The following is a 19,750-nucleotide window of genomic DNA, read 5'->3' on the forward strand; positions in this document are numbered from 1 at the left end:
TACCAAAACATAACGAAAATACACGCAAGCACTTTTAGTAGGCTACCGTTCCCCAGTACAACTGATGAAAGCCTAGAAACGCCCCTGACTGTAATATACAAATAAAACATAAGAAATAATATCGGAACTGACGTCAATTCACGAGGACGAATGATGTGGCAAAAAAGCAAAGGGCGATTCGCAAAGAACTAGTACCCTCAGCCTTTACGCTCTAACTTATCTTATTAATTTCTCCTATGTTAAGGAAAATACTTAAAACACAATCACAATATCCCTTCGCGTATCTTACTGACATTTTATTGTCAAACAAACTAAAATCTCTGTTCTCCGCAGTGCTCGTATCCCTCCGCCTCCATTGAGATCTACGTCTCTTTCCGGTGCGTTTCTCCACCGGACGGGTTCCGCCGCCATTGCAGGTTTCTAGAGTTCCTCTCAGCGGCGGTTGACATTCTGGAGTTGAAGCGCCTCATTTACATTCAACGGGCGACTTGAGAAACCTAACACATTCCCGGTTCATCTGCCCCCCCAAAATACACAAGACCACTTCCATTCATTCTCGGCTCTGGAGTAGTTTAGATTAGGCATAGATAATAGCAGGAATTAGAGAGACAAGCGAAGAGAAACCACCATCATCATGGCTCAAATCCTACCCATCAGATTCCAGGAGCACCTGCAGGTAAGGACTTCAATTGAAATATCTTCAAATGAGGGTCTCATTTATCTTATTATGCGATTGTAGTGAACACGTCAGTGTTTTTTATTTTTATAAACAGACGTAGTAACCCATTCCCTGATGAATATGACCTCCCACCAGTAGCTGTAGTAAGTAGCAGGGGAGTTAACGTTAGCTTAGCTCCGGTCGGTGTTATCCAGCTGAATATTAAATGCTGGTTGTGACACACACACACACACACACAATCAATCTAGTGATCTGCCTTCCCAGACAGCCTTTATGGTAATAATTCTTCGAACATTCAGAGGGGTTTGGCCAAATTTTTCGAATGTATATTGTATTGAAACTAAAACGTATCTTGGAAATGATTTATGGCAGGCCAGGAAGATTAAAAAGTGATTGTATTGAGAATTACTTATATTGAGATATGCAGTCTCAGTTGTCTTGGCCTCTGGTTGTGTCCTCATTTGTGTATGTATGTGTGAAATATATATGATATATAATTTACCGAGGAAAAGTTAGAATAAACAGATTCTTGTATTTGTTGAAACCAATCACTGTATATGATCGAAGAGATTCCGTCTTGTTTTATACACGGTTCTCTGGCCTATTATAATGTAATATGACAGGTTTTTGTTTGAGGTTTCGAGATTACCTGGTAGCAGGTGTTAAAGGCCCCACCTATAGACGTGTGTGTGGTCCCATGATGCCTCTGCAACCGTCCATTATTTGGAATATATTGCATTGCTGTCACTTCTTATCTGTTTATACTATCTCAGTTGAGGCTGTCAGTCCCTTAGTCTCAGTCAGTTAATTGGTGTAACTAATTTTGGTCACAAATTATACTAGTAATGCAACTTACCCCATTGTCTCGTTTTGGGTGTACAGTATTTTGGTATTTTTTTGGTATTGTTGCTTCTGTGTCCTTGACATAGGTCATATGACCAACAGTACTACTCCTACATCAATTAGATATTATTTAACATCATACTTGCACAGTGTCAGGCCTGTAACAGTCAGTGTGTGACATTTGTCATAGTTTTGTGTAGGTCTGGCCCACATCACAGCTTATTTTGGATGAGAACCGCCGTTTAGATATGATTAGATGTCATTAATGTGGCAAACTTTGCCTATTGACTGATTATTTAGTTCTCAAATGCAATTGTAGAATCCAACTGGCACTAAACAGGATTTTGATTCCGGGCTGACAGATTTAAATACATGCCATTCTATAGATCTTGTCAAATTTTGTCAGATTTTGGGAGGCTGATTGCAAGGTGAGTAGTGTAAAAAAAGGCAAAGAGCATAATGGATCAAAAAGAGCCTGAAGTCCTCAGGTGGTATTTTCACTTCATGAAATGCAAATGTGGCATTGCACTTTTCCAGTGAAGTGCCAGCAAATGGTAAGAGTACAACAGGAGTCAGTAGTAGTAATATGATCAGTTTCAAAAAGACAAAGCGTGCTCGTGTAATCCCGAATCGCAGAGCTGCTTATTTTGGTGAAATCTGAGGCGCATAAGTTAGATGCCAATTAATAGTATAATGATTGGTATGTTCATATTTGCAGAAATGATGTCTAGTCATTGAAAATTTGTTTCCATATAAATAATCATTGAGGCCTCATTTACATTGCATGATTCTAGTGACCCAATTCCAAAATTTGTTTTCCTCCAATGTGGCACGGATCGGATATGACAAATGGTATGCAGGAAAAAGCACTTGTATTCTGATATCTTCCAATCGGCTTCAAGCCTCATCCATATGTGAAAATTAGTGCTGGGTAATGATTAATTGCATCCAAAATGAAAGTTTTTGTTTCCATAAATATGTGTGTGTACTGCATATAATTATTTTGTACATACACAGACATGCATGTATGTATTTAAGCAATATTTGAATGAATATACTGTAAATATATTTATACTTAATTTATATCATTTCATATATATATAAAAAATGCACGATTGTTCAGAAGTAATTATTGCCCAGCAATAAAAATCAATCTGATATGAATTGGACACGTGCATTTGTGTCACCTTTTAAGATGGTGTGGAAAGCAAAAGCTTGTATTATTTCGTCTGCGTCCATTGCAAATTGTGCCATTTTTACTTCCTTTCTGGCCTAAGCTTTTTCGGGTTCGCATGTCTACCTTGGGTTGTTTCGCCAAGTGCATATAAATGAAGATATCGAATGTGTCTGCTCACAATTTTAAAGATGAAAGCTGGTCTTCAAAAAATTCAGATATAGACAACAAATCGGAATTGGGCTTCAAGACCTGCAGTTTAAATTTAGATCCTGACCGATACGGATTTTTGGGGGCCGATACCGATATTAGGGGGTAAAATACAGATATTATTTGTGTATATATTATAATACAGTAGAAAGATTATTTATGTGTATTATAGTACCAGTCGAAACTTTGGACACGTTCCTATTGGTGTGTACAAACTTTTGATGGATACTGTATAGAACACACACACAGTATAAATAGAAAAAATATATAAATGGTTTGCTATGATCACTCAAATGGTGATCAAACACTTGTGTATCTGTGACAAAGATATGTAATGGAGGACAGGGTGAATGATAGTATGAGAATACATTTGAGATGTAACCAAACTAGTTTGCATTGCACGTTATAATAAATTCTAAATACTGTTGCTTAAACTTCACTAAAAACTTTGTATATTAATTTAGTCACGTTATATAAAACATAACTCAATAAATATATCAATAGTGTCACTGTAATAATCATTAGAGCCCGACTGATAAAGGATTTTAAAGACCGATACCGATACAAATATTTGGGGGTTTTAAAATCCGATATTCTGATATATCGGCCGATATTTTATTTATTTATTTATTTATTTTAAACTGGACATGATGGTCACAAATTTTGTCATGCTTGAACTGATGGGGATGTTCTTTTACTTGTTATTCAAGCAATGTATGTCTCGTGACCAACTCAACGAGTGTTGCCAACAGGAACCGTGTAGAGTGCCCTCTGGTGGACAAACTATACAACTCCAAGTGTGTTTCGTCCGTTTTTATTCTATTTTTGAAATATTAATTTATCAGCCATTATAACTGCCGATACCGATAGTTTGGAGAATGCCTAATATCGGCAGATAATATCGGTCTGCCGATATATCGGTCTGGCTCTAATAATCATTACGTTTGCCAGCTCTTTGTGACAGCTTTCAGGTGCTTTATTGGCAGTGCCAGCTGTGCCACCCTTACATGAATCACTGCATCCGCATATTTAAAAATATTAATTTATCGGCCATTATAAATGCCGATACGATAGTTCGGAAAATGCCAAATATCGGCCGATAATATCGGCACGCCGATATATCGGACGGGCTCTAGTTTAAATGTGAACTTAGTTTACTACCAGATGATTTCATGAATACAAGGGCAGTAGCTCTATAAGTTAGATGTTCTTAGACTTATCTCTTTGCAATTGGCTTACTTAAGCAATGCAAACGAACCAATCCAATGACCGTTTCAATCGAATGCAATGTATAAAATCCTTAATTCATTGAATGCTTGATGCATGGCCTTGCACATTTGCACTGAAAGTTAGCCCATAGTTGTTTTTCATAACCTGTAGTGTATTGATTTTAATACAGATCATTTGAGTCAATTACTCTGGTTTTAAGAGTAATATAAGCATTATACTGGGGCCAGTCAGGTGATCTTCACAGGGATTTCGTGTGTTTTATGTGATTCTGTTTAATACGTTACCTTAAAGCCTTTTGAATGCATTTGATCTTTGATCTCTACCCTGCTGATCACACATGACTGTCTCATGTAGCTGGAGAGCCATTATCCATTTTGAACTGCTCAGCACTGGCTGAACTCGGATTTCTTTGCGGAGAGAGGATTCATCCCTTCTATTACCTTTCCCGTTCACTTCCCGCTCTGCTGTTCACACTGAACCTGCTAGGCTGGTCACATGTCACCTTTGGTCATATGGTCACAGCTCTTAATATGTTGATTTAGCTTTCTACACAATGGGTCCCAGCTTCCTGTTATGGAGGACGATGGCAGTGTTGTGCAAGCCTCAGCATATTGTGTATCCTTCCCCGAGCCTCCTGCTATCATAAGGCACAAGGGGTTTGTGCTGAGCAAGGTGCCATATTTCCCTGGATGGTGAAGGAAGGGGTTAAATCGGTACAGGAGGTTGGAGGAAAAAATGTGCTGACAGCTTTAAAAAGTCATTATTTTAAACGGCGTGCTGAGACCCAAAGAAGCTCTTGACACTTCAAGTTTTACACGTTTCTTACTTGCCCTGATTTGTGAAAGCAAAGCTCGGCCATTAAAATGTGCTAAAAGCATGAACACTTCAAAAGTACTCTAGGTCAGCTTAACAGAGCGACCGCTCAAGTTAACCTTGTCAAGTGTCTGTGCTTGTTCTTAAAGGGATAGTTCACCCTAAAATGAAAATTCTGTCAATTTACTCAACCTCAAGTTGTTTCAAACCTGAATGAATTTCTTTTTTTCTTTTGAACACAAATAGAATGTCTTGTAACCAAACAGTTGATGGGCCCCATTGACATCCATATAGTATTTTTAATTTTTTTTCCTACTATGGGATCCAATGGGCCTGTCTGGTTACCTATATTCCTCAAAATATCTTCTTTTGTGTTCAGCAGAAGAAAGAAATTCATACAGGTTTGGAACAACATGAGAGTGAGTAAATTATGACAGAAGTTTCATTTCTGGGTGAACTATCCCTTTAAGGTTTAATGTGGAATGCCACACTGGTGATAGGCAGTGAAAGTGCCAGCAGGGAGGCAAGTTTAATGTCCTAATGGGTCCATGTTATGTAAGTTAGCTCAATGTAGGTGTAGCTGGATGCACACTTGCCGTGTTACTTAGGCCAAATATATTGTTTACGTAGAAAAATGGAAAAGTGTCTCACTTTGCATTTGAATTTTTTGTTTGAAGAAATCTCGATATACAAGCTTTCTTAGTAAGCATGATTCGGCTAACGTCTGTTGTCTTTAGATTGCTAACTCGCTAGTGAAGTTCACAGTACTGATCTTTATCTAACCACTGTAAAATAAACAGTCTAAAACGGGAAGCAAGTATCCACCAGCAGAGAGGGAAGAGATTCTCAATGCTTTAAAAAAAAACGCTTGATAATTCCATTTAGTTTGCAATGAATGAACACATGCCATTGCCAACTATATGAGTTTACGTACCATGCTGTACAAACTGCACACTGAAAAGTTTGGACACTTGATCATTTGAAAAGTTTATGCTCTAATGCTTTATTTTTCTTTGTCAAGATACAAGAACAAAGAATAGTCTATTATTCTAGGAATTAATAAACAATGAGAATGCATGTCCACACTTTTGGTCTGTACACTGTAAAAATGAATGTTTTATCTAATCAAAAAAAAATATGTGGCAACAGATTACAAGCAATATTATTAATTAAATGTAACAAACTAGAATTGAGTATTAATCAAATGAATTCCTTAAAAGTTAGCCATTTAAAATGAGTAAAACTTACAACCAAAAAAAACAAATTTAAGTCACCATTATGGTGATCGGTGTTGGTTTTAGGTTTGTTTTAAAATTACGTTTTTCTCCTTCAGTGATTCAGTGGCAATATAAAATAAATAGTTCGTAATTAATCTTTGACGTCTGTCTGTTAGTGAGATATTTTTGTTCATTTTTTTTGGTGTGAACTTACTCATTTCAAATGGCTAACTTTTAAGGAATAATTTGATGAATTATTACTCAATTCTAATTTGTTAAAATTAATTAATAATATTGCTTGTAATCTGTTGCGACAATTCTATTGATTAGATAAAGCATATTAATTTTTACAGTGTAGTGTATATCAGATCCTGTGCATATCTGACTTAATGTTTTAAAATGAAGTCACCTTCAAAATCTATTTCTGGTGCAAAAACAGCAGCTTTCCGTATACCACCTAGCAATTATTGATGTAAATTCCTTGCCAGGATAAAATCAATATCGCATCCCTTTGCACAAAACAGAGATTTCTGTGGATGAGACTGGCCAGCTATTTTCGAATAGCCATTTCTCGAGCTACGCAGCATGTTCTTGGAGGCTGGACAGTGATGAAATGCCTAATGGGAAAGAGGGTTAGTTTCTGGGCATGTCTGTGACGACACTGAAGCAAACAGCAGGTACACGCTGTGGATGAATCACACTTGGCCTAAGGCTGACGCTACAGCAGAGAGTGCTCTTTCACTTACGTTTGCTTCACAGTTTCTCATTGCGTTATGAGAGCTTGGAATGGCAGAGTTTCCCCTCAGCCAATCAGCACCGCCTGCTCAGCAGTGATGTCATAATGTTTGATGTCATCTTTGAAAGGTCACAGAAATGTTCGTAAGCTGGCTACAGTTCTCACAGTAGCAATATAATGTATTTTATTATTTTAGCATTTCTTTAAATTATGTCTGTTTATCTTCTTTTTTAAATATATGTAATAATCATTTGTACCTAATTTTTAACTGCCATGGAAATAGCTTATTTAAAATATTTAAATGTATATATATTTTGGTTTTATTTATTTATTTATTTTTTCATGCTTTTCATTTAATTTTTCCTTGCTTAGTAGCTAGTGATGATGTGGCTTTCTGTGCCACATGACAAAGGAATGTGGGTGTTGCTTCGGGTGTGTCAGCATCCGTTACCCATTGATAAATGTTGCTGCTAATTCCGTTGGGCTCTTCCTAGAAAATGTATTTCCTGTTTTTTGATTAGGCCTAAGAACTGCAGTATGAGAGACACAGCATTTCAGTGCTGGCTAAAGGCAACTGACACTAGTATTTGTTCATATTTACTTAGCAATTTAGTATTTGGCAATTTAAAGTACAAAACTCCAAGTCTTTGCTGCCCTTCTCAATAATTATCAGTCAGTAAGGTTTATTGTTTTGTGTACAACCTCTGTATTATATATCCAAGCCAAGGCCCTTGTAATTGGCGTTTGTTCAGACAAAAATGAAAAATAATGTTTACTCGCCCTCATGATTTCTTAAACCCCTATGACGTTCATTCTTCTGTAGAACACAAAAGGAGAAGTTCTGGTTTATGTTCACTCTGTTTTATTCCATATAGTTCAAAAGTTGGCTGGGATAAGAGGCTGTCAAAGCTCCCAAAAGCCTCCTTATTTGTAGTTCAACCAAATCAGGCACTATATTCCAAGTTTTTCAAAGTAATAGACTTTGTAGTCGAATAACTACTAAATAATATTGCATTAATAATAATTTGTCCTTGTACTATCAAATCATCTTTAAGAATTCTTTGAGACTGTTATCAGCTCAAAATGCAAAGCAAACACATAAATGGATTTTAGACAAAACAAATAGTCTTGGGAGCATACCGGCACAATTGGCAAATAACTGCCAAACATTAACCATTGAAAGCTTTTTTTTAATGTCACCGAGGACTCTCCTGTACAGCGTCACGGTTCATTTGTGTCACAGTTTCTCACTGAATGCTGTGATGTTACATAAGACCACGGATTCTCATCCCTGTGTGTCCAGCTGTCAGCTCTGATCTCTGTAATTCAATGTGCCGGCAGCTGGTGCACGGTTGCGGACATTAGAATCGTGATTGGCCGGCGATACGTCTGTGTCTCAAACTCAACTGTTTGAGCTCACTGGTATTCGAGATGTGTCTGGCGGCTGATAAAAACCAAGGCTGGGTTTTGGCTGCTCATCAGAAATAGTTACAACTTCACCTTTTTGGCCATCTGACTTGGTATTAGAAGAGTCGTTTTAGAACCAGCTGTCAGTTTGGTTGAAAATGCCTGAAGTCAAGATGTCTCCTACGCTAAATCCTCCTCCTCTGCTCCTCTCTGAACCCATTTCAAACGTAAGTCTCTTCAGATTTGATGTCTCTGCATTTTCTCGTCTACATGTGGTGCTTAGTCACATGGTGTGAATCATGCTGTCTAAGACAGACAAGTTAGAATTAGACTAATTTACAAAAAAAGATCAGCATTTATTAGAGTGCAGCAGAATCACACTGCTTCTCTGTGTGCAAGTGCAGATCTTATTCTCCATCGATTTTAGGGTCAGTCTTTCTGACCGAGACTTTGGTGACTCAGACTTCAAGGCAGCTGGTGTGGTGGCATCCCACTGACTTTTTTTTATTTTTGCCTTTAATTGACTGATACACAGATTCTCGTTTAGTTCTATTAGTTAAGACCTGAGAGAGTCTCTTTAATGGCTTGAAACCCTCTTTGAAACATGTTTCTTTAGCGGAAATGAGTTCCAATGTTGAGTATTACCTGGTATGTTCCCTATGTGGCCCTACAGGAAAAGTTATTGGGTAGACATGCCACTGATATTAATTACTTGATATCTGATCAAATTAAAACCATTGGCTGTAAGCCTTGAAAAGCTGAAATTAAAACGGTTATTTGGTGAAAGGTCTATAATCATCAAGATATGCCAGTGTTCGATGTTATTTGATGGGTAACGCTTCCTTTTACAGTACTGTCCTTACAGTGTACTTTACCTAGAAAGTACTGGCTAATATAAGGTAAGTACATGGAACAGGGGTAGGTTTAGGGTTAGTACTAGTTATTACCCAGGAATTGTAGTTACTAAAATAAGTATTTACATGGGTAACTGGACTGTAAAAGGAAGCGTTACCATTTGATGTTGTCTTGCTTTATCTGTTGAGCGGCTTGTGCTGAGAAAAAGTCTGACCTCAACTGTGGATGTTTAAGTGCTCTATTAAAGTATTTTTGTCTCTCTTCTGATCTTCCCAGATGCGTAGCTGTGTGTTTGTAAAAAGGTTAGCCTGAAAATTGCAACAATTTTCCTAGAAATGAAGGGACTTCTGTGAATGTCCCTTTACTGTTTTTCTCTGTAAATTATACATTCATTCAAAGCTTTTATGTTTGGACGATTTTACAGTCAAATTTAAAAATGTCACTGCAATGGTAAGGTAACTTGGTTAACCAATATCTCGTTTCTTGTATCTGTTCTTTGTGTGTTCCTGAGATAAATTCCTCAAGGCCTTTTCAGACAGTGAATCCATGTGTTTGGCTTAGTGGAGTGAGGAAAGGGAGGTTTTTCTGGTCTTATGCCTTTTTTTGTGTGTGAGAAATTATTGTTCATCTCATAAGCTACAAAAGACACCACTACTGCTGAAATTTTGTGATTACAAAAGCACTTTTACATTTGGAAGACATTTCTTTGTTGTGACACGTTGGTGTGGTTGTGCTCCTTGTAAATGATGCCTGGATTCCATTTCAAACAGTAATGTTGAGTACACAGTCATTGATTTTTCCGTAAAGATCAATTCTTATAATAATTCACAGGGTCAGAGTGAAACATGATATAATGTGAGATAATCCCAATGTGTGAGGATTTCACGGATTGCTCTTGTCTTGTTTATATACACTTTTAAAATGGGAATTGTAATCACTAATCACAATTTATATATATTGTATGATTATACTTGTTTGTGTTGTTTTCAATCAAATTTAAACAAATAAAAAATGTATTTTCCTAGCTCCAAAATTTGGGGATCAACCCGGCCAACATCGGGTTCAGCACCCTGACGATGGAATCGGATAAATTCATCTGTATCCGGGAGAAGGTCGGAGAACAGGCACAGGTGGTGATCATCGACATGGCGGACCCAAACACCCCCATCCGCAGGCCCATCTCTGCAGACAGCGCCATCATGAACCCTGCGAGCAAAGTCATTGCACTTAAAGGTAGGAGATATAGATTATTAGAGCCACATATTGATCTAATTGTAATGACTACTGCATTTTTAGCTAAACTGAATCATAGAACTGATCCAAACCAATTGTGTTTTTTTAAACTAGAACTTAGCTGTGTTTTCTTAGTTTCATTCATTAACAGAATTTCTTTTTAGTTAAAATTATATTGGATCAATTTCTGGAGCAAATGTTTTTGCATTTTCCTCATTGTAGTCTACATCTTAGCCTACAGTAACATGATATGTTGTGTATTTTTTTGTCATGCAGCCATAATTGCTTTGTCTTTTTGTTTTGTTTCCTTTTTTGTTGCTGCTTTCTCATGTGTATGCAGACGGTGAGTTAATATTTTAGTACAATGATTTGTGAAAGTTCTAATCCTGTTTCTAAAATGAACATCATGTAGAGTTGTTTGGCCTCATTGCTTAACCTTGTGTAGGTGTTTCTAGAGCCTCCACTTCAAGCCAGAAAATGTATTAAATAATTATATTTTAGGATATGCATAAACACATTGTTCCTGTTCATCCTCTTACATTATTATCATGACACTTTAGAAATTAAAATATTTTTTTTGTAGTGAATGTGTTATGAGAGCAACAGCAGTTTGAAAATCAACAATATTGCCGTTGTTAATAGGAGAGGTATGCATCAAAGTTCGGACTTGGGCCACATGCAAATTCAAGCCGTGTGGAAAGCAAACATGTCTTGGCATCTCTCTGATAATGTTTACATAGATAAAGACTGTTTAGCCAACCATGTACACCATAATTAACCCAATTCGGCTAAACAGGATTTGACTTTCACAAAATTCATAGCTTAAATTTTCACATCATGTTGATTTCCGTAGACATACGTAATCCAGCTTCTCTTCCTGGGGTCTGAAATATTGTTGGGCATAAATGTGCTTTTCTGTTTGTTTAATTTCAATTATTACATTTTTTTTTTAAAATGCTTGCCATAGTGAGTCCTTTCCTCCACCCTCACTATGTAATCTTAACATCAAATGTCTTAAGTCCATATAATGAACCGGGGTAAAGGTAGCCTCCTAGTTTTATGGTTCTTGTGGTAGTTCATAGTCCATTAGGTTTTAATCACACTATGCAGCTTGTGTTTAGGTAGCAAATTGTGTGACTAACACTGTATCAGTGTCATGGTTGATGTTATATCTATAGCTATGAATAAATATAGCTTTTAGCACTAAGCTTAGAGCCTCTTTAGAGTTGAGAGTTGCCATGCTGTGCAAATGGCTATTTCATAGTCATCTCTTTTGTTCTTAGTGTGTTATTAACTGTAACTGATAAATTAAGTGAAGTTAATTGGTAAAACGGCATAATAAATAAAATGTTTTGCTTGAAAAAATTTTTTTTTTGTAGCATCAAACTTTGCTTTGACTTTACAATAGAGGAAAAAAGAGCAGTGAATGGCTGCCATTTGAGAGCCAAAACAGTCAGTTGCCTTTTCAAATTAGATTAACTTTAAATTGATTGCTTGTTTGTGGCTGCAAACCATTTTATTAGCCTATTTTGGGTTCACAATATCCTGTATGAATCAACCAGCACATTTCCTGAGCAATATTTAAATTGAAATGATCTAGACTTGCACAGTTTACTTTTTTCACATTGCAGATCAACCTAATTTGCTGATCTTCTGGACTGTCTCCAAATTTGGATTATTTCTATATCCGATTTGTTTATCAAACATATGAACCAATTAAGGTTTCCAGTTTAGAGCTAGGTTAGAACCACACTCTGTATTAAGTTAAATGTCCAAAAAGCAGGATTTGAGCTCTTTGACATGAAGGCCTATTTATTAATATGTTGCGACGTTGTTTTCTTCTGTTTTGGGTGTTTAGGACTGTAGTGCTGTTTTCTGCTCTCTTATTATGTTGAGACAATCTTAAATGTGTTCTATCCCTTTCTCACTCTGTAATTCTCACGCTACCACCCTTGCTATGTGATGAATGTTAGGTTGTATTATAGGAATCATATCTACACAGGCCTGAAACATGTTAATTTGCTTCCGTCGATGCATATAGTGTAAATTCTGACCTCTGCAGCAATCAGCTTCACAGCAGCCTGCAATCTCACACAAATTCCAATGAAAATTTAAAGTCGACATGAAATCAATCTATTTTCAAAATGCATTGATTTTGGTATGAATGATTCATAGTGCATAATTAATGTTGATTGAATTAGATCTTTTCTGTGAAAATAAGATGTCCTTCTGATGATGTAAGCTAGATTTTTCTAAACATAGGCGGTCTAAACCCTGTCCTTGCAAGCTTGCATTCAGATCTGACTCCTCTGATTAGTGCAACACCGACATCTCAAAATCCAATCAACCGATGGATAGAACCAAGCCCAATTTATCTTTTTCCATAATCTGTTTCACTTGTATGTGGAAGGAAAGATTGGCATTGTTTTCACGTCACATTTTAGTACTGGCTCAGCTCGCCTTAGCTCGCTCAGAACCTCGCCGGAGGTAATACAAAAAAAAGTACCCAAAAGCAGGAACAGGTACAACTTTTACACAGTGGAAAACCAAACAAAGGCGAGCCGAGTCGAGTTGAGCTGGTACTGTGTAGTGGAAAAGCGCCATTTATAGTAATTCCAGCACAGAAAAAAATAGATCTGACCAGCAAGCTGTTTGAAGTAAAAAAAAAAAAAAATTACCATTACCTTCTTAATACACATTCCTGTTCCTTTTTTTTTTTTTTTTTTTTTGAGAAGTAATTAACTTAAAAACATTATTATTCTATTGACATCTAAATCAATATTTAGGCATAATTTTGGGTTACCTTCCTCAAAGTTTACTTGTAGTCAATGCAATCATTTTATTTATTTTTTTTTGTTAACTTCACCTTCAGCCTCCATGGCTGCCTCAAAAGCTGCCAGCGAAACCACATTGCAAAAGTAAAACATTTCATGTTGACTTTAAAAATCTTTACGTTATACTGCAATCCTTGTCCTAATTGTTTCGGTACACAAAGATCAGATAAACTAGAACCTGAACTAAGTAATTTACCTCATAGATTAGTGTTTGTTTTATTAATAATCGGTTGGAAGTTAATCAGGTGAGTTCCCGTCAAGTTTTCCTTTCCCATAACGCACATTATTCGCCAGTCACAATGTATGTGCAGTCTTGTGCTAAGATGAAATCAGTCTCCGGTGTTTAATTTGAGATGTTCCGTTCACAAAATCTCTCCACACTCGCTTTTTGATTGCTTGGCTTCATTTGTCTAACTGCTGAATGAGCTGTCATGGTGGGCTTGCCTGATGCACTTCCAGCCATGGCTGACAATATTTCTACCCTGATTTCTTTACAATCTAATGAAATTGTTTTATGTGTATAAAAGTCCAAATGTTTTCTACAATGACATTTCTCCTTTGTTCCTCTCAGCTGCCAAAACCCTTCAGATCTTTAACATCGAGATGAAGAGTAAGATGAAAGCCCACACCATGACCGATGATGTCACTTTCTGGAAGTGGATCTCTCTTAACACGGTCGCCCTGGTGACCGATAACGCGGTCTATCATTGGAGCATGGAGGGGGACTCTCAGCCAGTCAAAGTGTTTGACAGACATTCCAGCCTGGCAGGCTGTCAGATCATCAACTACCGCACCGATGCCAAGCAGAAGTGGCTGCTGCTCATTGGCATTTCTGCTCAGGTGTCATAATCATTTTAATTCATCACTCAGGATTTCTGTTCTAGAGTTATGCACACTATTCTAGACATACACACGCTCACATTGAGATATTGTTTTCTTTTTCTTGCGTTCATTATTTCCTTTTCATATAAATGATTTAAATAATAATTTTTTGTGATTTATTTATTATTTTAGTTAATAATTTCAGTCAGATGTTGGATATTAAATCAAAGGCATTTTTCCCAATCTCTCAATTTCTTGTTATAGCAAAACAGAGTTGTTGGTGCCATGCAGCTCTACTCGGTTGACAGGAAGGTGTCACAGCCTATCGAGGGTCATGCCGCAGCCTTTGGCCAGTTCAAAATGGAGGGGAATACAGAAGAATCCACTCTCTTCTGTTTTGCTGTGCGGGGTCAGGCAGGAGGAAAGGTGCATTGCCAGATGTCTTTATCGTATTTAATTGCATTAGCTAGAAACATTTTACTCCGCAATGATGCATAAATGACCAAATTTACCAGTATTCCTAACATGGTTGTCTAAGAAAAATAGGAAGTTGTCTGGACAGTTTTTTGGGTGTTAACTGCTGTTTTTGAGGAAGAGGTCATGCAGCTTGCTAGTTTTAGTTTCAGATGTTCATGTTACTAATATTAACAGATGTTCGTATCACTTCAAATATTATTCAACAACATTCACCTAATTTAATTACTTTCTAGAGCTAATTATTGATTATCACTTAAGTTGTCTTTTACGCCAATTGCATCATTTTTGAAGCACTTTGAGATGTGTGTATTGCGTCAGAACATAAAATTTACTAAATGATTCTCTATGCAGCTTCATATTATTGAAGTGGGGACACCACCGACTGGCAACCAGCCATTCCCAAAGAAAGCTGTGGATGTATTCTTCCCTCCAGAAGCGCAAAATGACTTCCCCGTGGCCATGCAGGTATGAGGTTTCTTGGTCTGTTCCAGTTAAATTAGACCCTTCCTTCCTTCCTGCCTTCCTGCCTTTTTTCCTTCCTGCCTTCCTTCCTTCCTCCAATTGTCTTTCTATCTATCTATCTATCTATCTATCTATCTATCTATCTATCTATCTATCTATCTATCTATCTATCTATCTATCTATCTATCTATCTATCTATCTATCTATCTATCTATCTATCTATCTATCTATCTATCTATCTATCTATCTATCTATCTATCTATCTATCTATCTAATCTATCTATCTAATCTATCTATCTATCTATCTTAAACATAAAATAACCTGATCCTGTTTGATCAAAGCACGTGACCGTTCCAATTTTCAGCCTAAATTTTGCATCTTGTATCATATGGTGATCATAAGAGACACATTTTTTTTTTCCCAAATTCAACCCTAAAGTTTTGAATGCTAATATAAATTCAATGCAATGCAACATTTCTCATCACACAGATCAGTTCCAAACAGGACGTCGTATTTCTCATCACTAAATATGGTTACATTCATCTGTACGACCTGGAAACGGGCACCTGCATCTATATGAACCGAATCAGCGGAGAGACCATTTTTGTGACGGCACCCCATGAAGCCACAGCTGGAATCATCGGTGTCAACAGGAAAGGACAGGTACGTGTTGAAAAGGGCCACAAATGTTTACAATTTTCAGGGAAATCGACCTTCAAATGGCTTACTTAAAGTTGTCTGCATATTGAGCTGGGTTAGGAGGAAGGATATTAACGTTGAAAAAAAATGACACGCTTCAGCTGTAATTAGTGTCAGTATTTCAAATTTCTAGCAGCTGTGTCACTTTGATCCTGCACTGTGGAACTCTATGTGTGCGTTTGGTCGGATATCCGCTCCGTCAGACGGAATCTAAGGAGGACACAACTCAGCTGATTACCCCAGAGGCCAAACGTTTAATACCTCGTCTTACTGAGACACGGAAGCCACCCATCCCTCCCTCCACATATTTCCCTTCAAATCCTAGTTTGAAGGATTTCTCATCTTGAAATGTCCTCTTAACTTGTATATTGAAGACACCATAGTTCTTAAGCATCATGATGTCATAAATGAGGTCAAAAGGATACATTTCACCCCGGTTCAGCATGCTGAATCCCAAAGCGTTAGATTTATAATATAAATACTTGGGTGCTCACAGTATCTTGGGTGAGTCAACACTCCTTTCCAAAGGCTCTCCTTGTTCACAATGCTCCTTTATGAGCTTGTTAATGGATCCCGCGAGCGGGTAAATAATTTTCCAGCCATGCTGGAGAAAGTCTTAAATTATGCAACAGGTGACAGAAAGCCAATCCGATCCGTGTCACGCTGAACCTGAAGAGCACTGTTACCTTTGTCAATTATACAGAACCTCCGCCTGGGTCGACCAACAATACCATGCACAACATAACAAAGGTGAACGGCATAGCGTTAATGCATTGTTCGATTAATAGACTGAAGGGGTGCTGTGTGTTTTGGCTTGCGGTTGCTATTTTGTAGAGCGTTACGTAATTGGGTGACAATTAGTTTATCGATTATTTAACGTGGTAGGAAAATCTAGTACATAATGGATGGATTCGTTATCTAGGAAATTTCAAACTGGAATCATTTTCGGAGTATGATTTATTGAAGTTTAGGTAAAGGAAAAGGTATGCAGATCTCTCTTCCTGGCCCTGTTTCCCCTTCACATACTGGCATTCTCCATCTTCCTGTGCTCTGCACCACTCAGCACTGGTGGGTGATGAAAAGTCAGGTTCTAACCAGCTGCGTCTGCACTCGTGAGCAGAGTGACCTTGACAGAGAGCCTTCACTGAAAATAGCTGCAGAGAATGCAAGAGGGAGAACGGCTGAGAGAGAGAGAAAAAAAGTGGCAGTTATCATGTGATCTTGCCGTGGGAGGCATTGACTGGCGTCCTAAATCCTTTCACGTTAACAGAGGCGGAACCCGAGTGCCAATCACAGCCTGCGTAGGGAGAATGCATCATCAGCTTCTGTGACATCACACTTTGCCCTCCCTTTTTCCCTCGATCGTGCCTACTACACTGTAATACTCAATTGGACTATTGTAACATGACTCTCAGTAAGTCAAATGTCTGGTCTGTTAGTATATCAGACCCTAGACAGCTATTATGACTGGAATATAGAATTTTGTTATGTGATAGTGTAGTGGTCGCAAAAAAATATTTCTGTTTCTATCCCCCACTGCATTATGGCATAATACAATTTAAAAAGTAATATTTATTTGTTAATTATAGCATGAATAATAATGAGTAAAATGGGTTTTTGCATTTTGGTATAATAAAAAGCCCATTTTTATTAATAATATTAAATCAACAATAATAATCATCGTTATAGTAATGGTATTAAAACAACTATATTATGATTGTTATATTGATTACTATTGTCATTATCAATAATTATAATTTTTTTTCTGCTTTTTGACAAATACATTTTAATTTTTTTTAATGCATTTAAAAGCAGCTTAAAATAGAGGAACATATGCAATTTGTCCTAGATGAATGAACTATAATAATTTGGTTTGTTATTATTACTATTATTATTGTGGTTGTTAATAATAGCAATATACAAAATCGTTTTTGTGTACTCTTCAATCTAAATGGTTGCAATTTGTTTTTATTTTGAGATTAGTCGAACTGCTTAAATGTATACATTTCTCGTTTGAAAATGAATAGTTATTATACAGTTCAAATCTATATTAAATTATTCAAAACGGCTTTGTTTACATTTATTAAGGAAACTGGGATCCATATCTTGTCCATTTGAGAACAGAGATACTGGGATGTGTGCTCCGGGCAGATGTTTGAATTTGTGGTCCTCATCAGGAATGACTCATTATTACTATCATCATCTCCTCAGGCCTTGGGCTTTTATTGACGTCAATGCAGCGTTCTTCCCTGTTGGCCACTGCAGCCCCTGTCTATTACACACACACACACACACACACACACAAATGTAATCTCTCATTCACTTGCCCTCTCCTTTTCTTTCTCTCTCACTGCCTCTTTGTGGAGGAAAGCTAATTGACACAATGAGCTGCTCTATTTTTACTCCTCTCTTTAGTGTCTCTGCCTCCCTCCATCTCTGGGTGAGATGACCCATATTGTTGGGGGGAGGCCATGCGGGTTTAACGGAGAGTGATGTGCATCCATGCAGAATAACGGCTGTGACTTTGACCTGCTGATGCCGATCTAGAACACACAGTAGCTCACAAACACTTGCGACATGCAGCAGAGATACAGTGCACTCTTACACTGCACCTTTTTGGTTGCAAGAAATTAAAATAGTCTTGGACTGGGGTAAACAATTTTTTTTATCTTGATTCATTAAAAATGACTTGCTCTCATTTGTCTAGTCTAATCAACGTTCATACAAGTCCCAGTACAGTAGCTGAAGAAATTGTGCTTCCAGGATTTAAAATGTGCTGAACTTCCTGAGAAATATGCTGAATATATGGGCTTTTGGCAACTCGTCTATTGGCCAAATATCTACAGTAATAATACCAAACTTTATAAGCGTCTCATTTTTAGATGTTTTATTGGTAGCACATTTTATTAGAAATAAAGATAAGATGCTTGATCAAAGCAGTGACTTGAAAGAGGTCTCCCTCCACATCTCACTGCACTCCTGCATCTGATCATGTTACTTACGAGAGACGAGCATTAGTATGCACCTTAGCTTCAGTGTGAGGAGGTCAGCTGATACGAGGTGTTATGTTTTCTCATTAAGGGTCATTGAAAGGGGATATTATACAATAGATCAGTTGTGCTCTGTGTGTGATGGCTTTTCCTGCTGCTTTTATGCACATCAAAATCAGTTAATTATAGAAAGAAACCTTGTAATTCAAAGTCTCAAAATATAACATTTGTTAATTAAATGCTTAGTTAAATGAGGTTTGGGCACTGGGAATGTCCCTGAGCTTCCTGTTTGTTCTTCCTTCCTGGTGCTGAATTACAAGCTCTGTTTAAATGGAACAAATAAAAACATTTCATGTTTTACTATTATTAAGAAATAAAAAGTTGATTTCAGACTTTTGGCATAAACAAATGGATAAATAACATCAAATACAAAAAATAATTTTATTATTAAATTATCTTTTATTAACAAACTGATAAATTACAGCATCATAATAGTAATAAAACTAAAACTAAGAACAATGAATGAGAAATGAGAATGTATTGCGTGTGTTGGAGTTGGTCTGGTTTTCTTTATGTACCAGAAATGTGGTCAGAAAGATAAAATGCCTCACCTTACTGTACATCAGTGCGAATGAAAATAACTAATTGTGAAAATAAATCGGAAACTCTGTTACTTTATTGTGTGTATGTGTGTTTTCTTAGGTGTTGTCGGTGTGTGTTGAGGAGGAGAACATCATCCAGTACATCACCAATGTGCTGCAGAATCCAGACCTGGCTTTACGGATGGCGGTCCGGAATAATCTGGCAGGAGCAGAAGAGCTGTTCGGACGCAAGTTTAATAACCTTTTTGCCGCAGGGAGCTACTCAGAGGCAGCTAAAGTGGCCGCTAATGCTCCGAAGGTGAGGAGAATGAATATTCTTATGAATGAATATTATTATTATTTATATTTTTATTATTTAATATTTTTATTATTTATAAATAATTAATATTATTTATTTATAAAAAAAAATATATATATATATATATATATATTATATATATTATTTGATTTATTATTATTATAATTT

General features: G+C 36.9%; 1 protein-coding gene across 1 annotated transcript in view; it reads left to right on the forward strand.

The window, feature by feature from the left end:
* Positions 1 to 226: 226 nt before the first annotated feature.
* The window catches only part of cltca (clathrin, heavy chain a (Hc)), a 35,412-nt gene continuing 15,888 nt past the window's right edge, over positions 227 to 19,750 (forward strand). The window contains exons 1-7 of the mRNA XM_039677099.2: positions 227 to 676; positions 10,190 to 10,397; positions 13,803 to 14,071; positions 14,318 to 14,479; positions 14,882 to 14,995; positions 15,483 to 15,656; positions 19,385 to 19,582. Of these exons, the coding sequence (XP_039533033.1) occupies positions 635 to 676; positions 10,190 to 10,397; positions 13,803 to 14,071; positions 14,318 to 14,479; positions 14,882 to 14,995; positions 15,483 to 15,656; positions 19,385 to 19,582 (1,167 nt within the window). The 5' untranslated portion in view covers positions 227 to 634. The remainder of the gene's footprint in view (positions 677 to 10,189; positions 10,398 to 13,802; positions 14,072 to 14,317; positions 14,480 to 14,881; positions 14,996 to 15,482; positions 15,657 to 19,384; positions 19,583 to 19,750) is intronic.

This window comes from Pimephales promelas, chromosome 23 (genome assembly GCF_988280905.1).
Source record: "Pimephales promelas chromosome 23, fPimPro1.hap1.1, whole genome shotgun sequence".
In the NCBI taxonomy this organism is placed as follows: domain Eukaryota; kingdom Metazoa; phylum Chordata; class Actinopteri; order Cypriniformes; family Leuciscidae; genus Pimephales; species Pimephales promelas.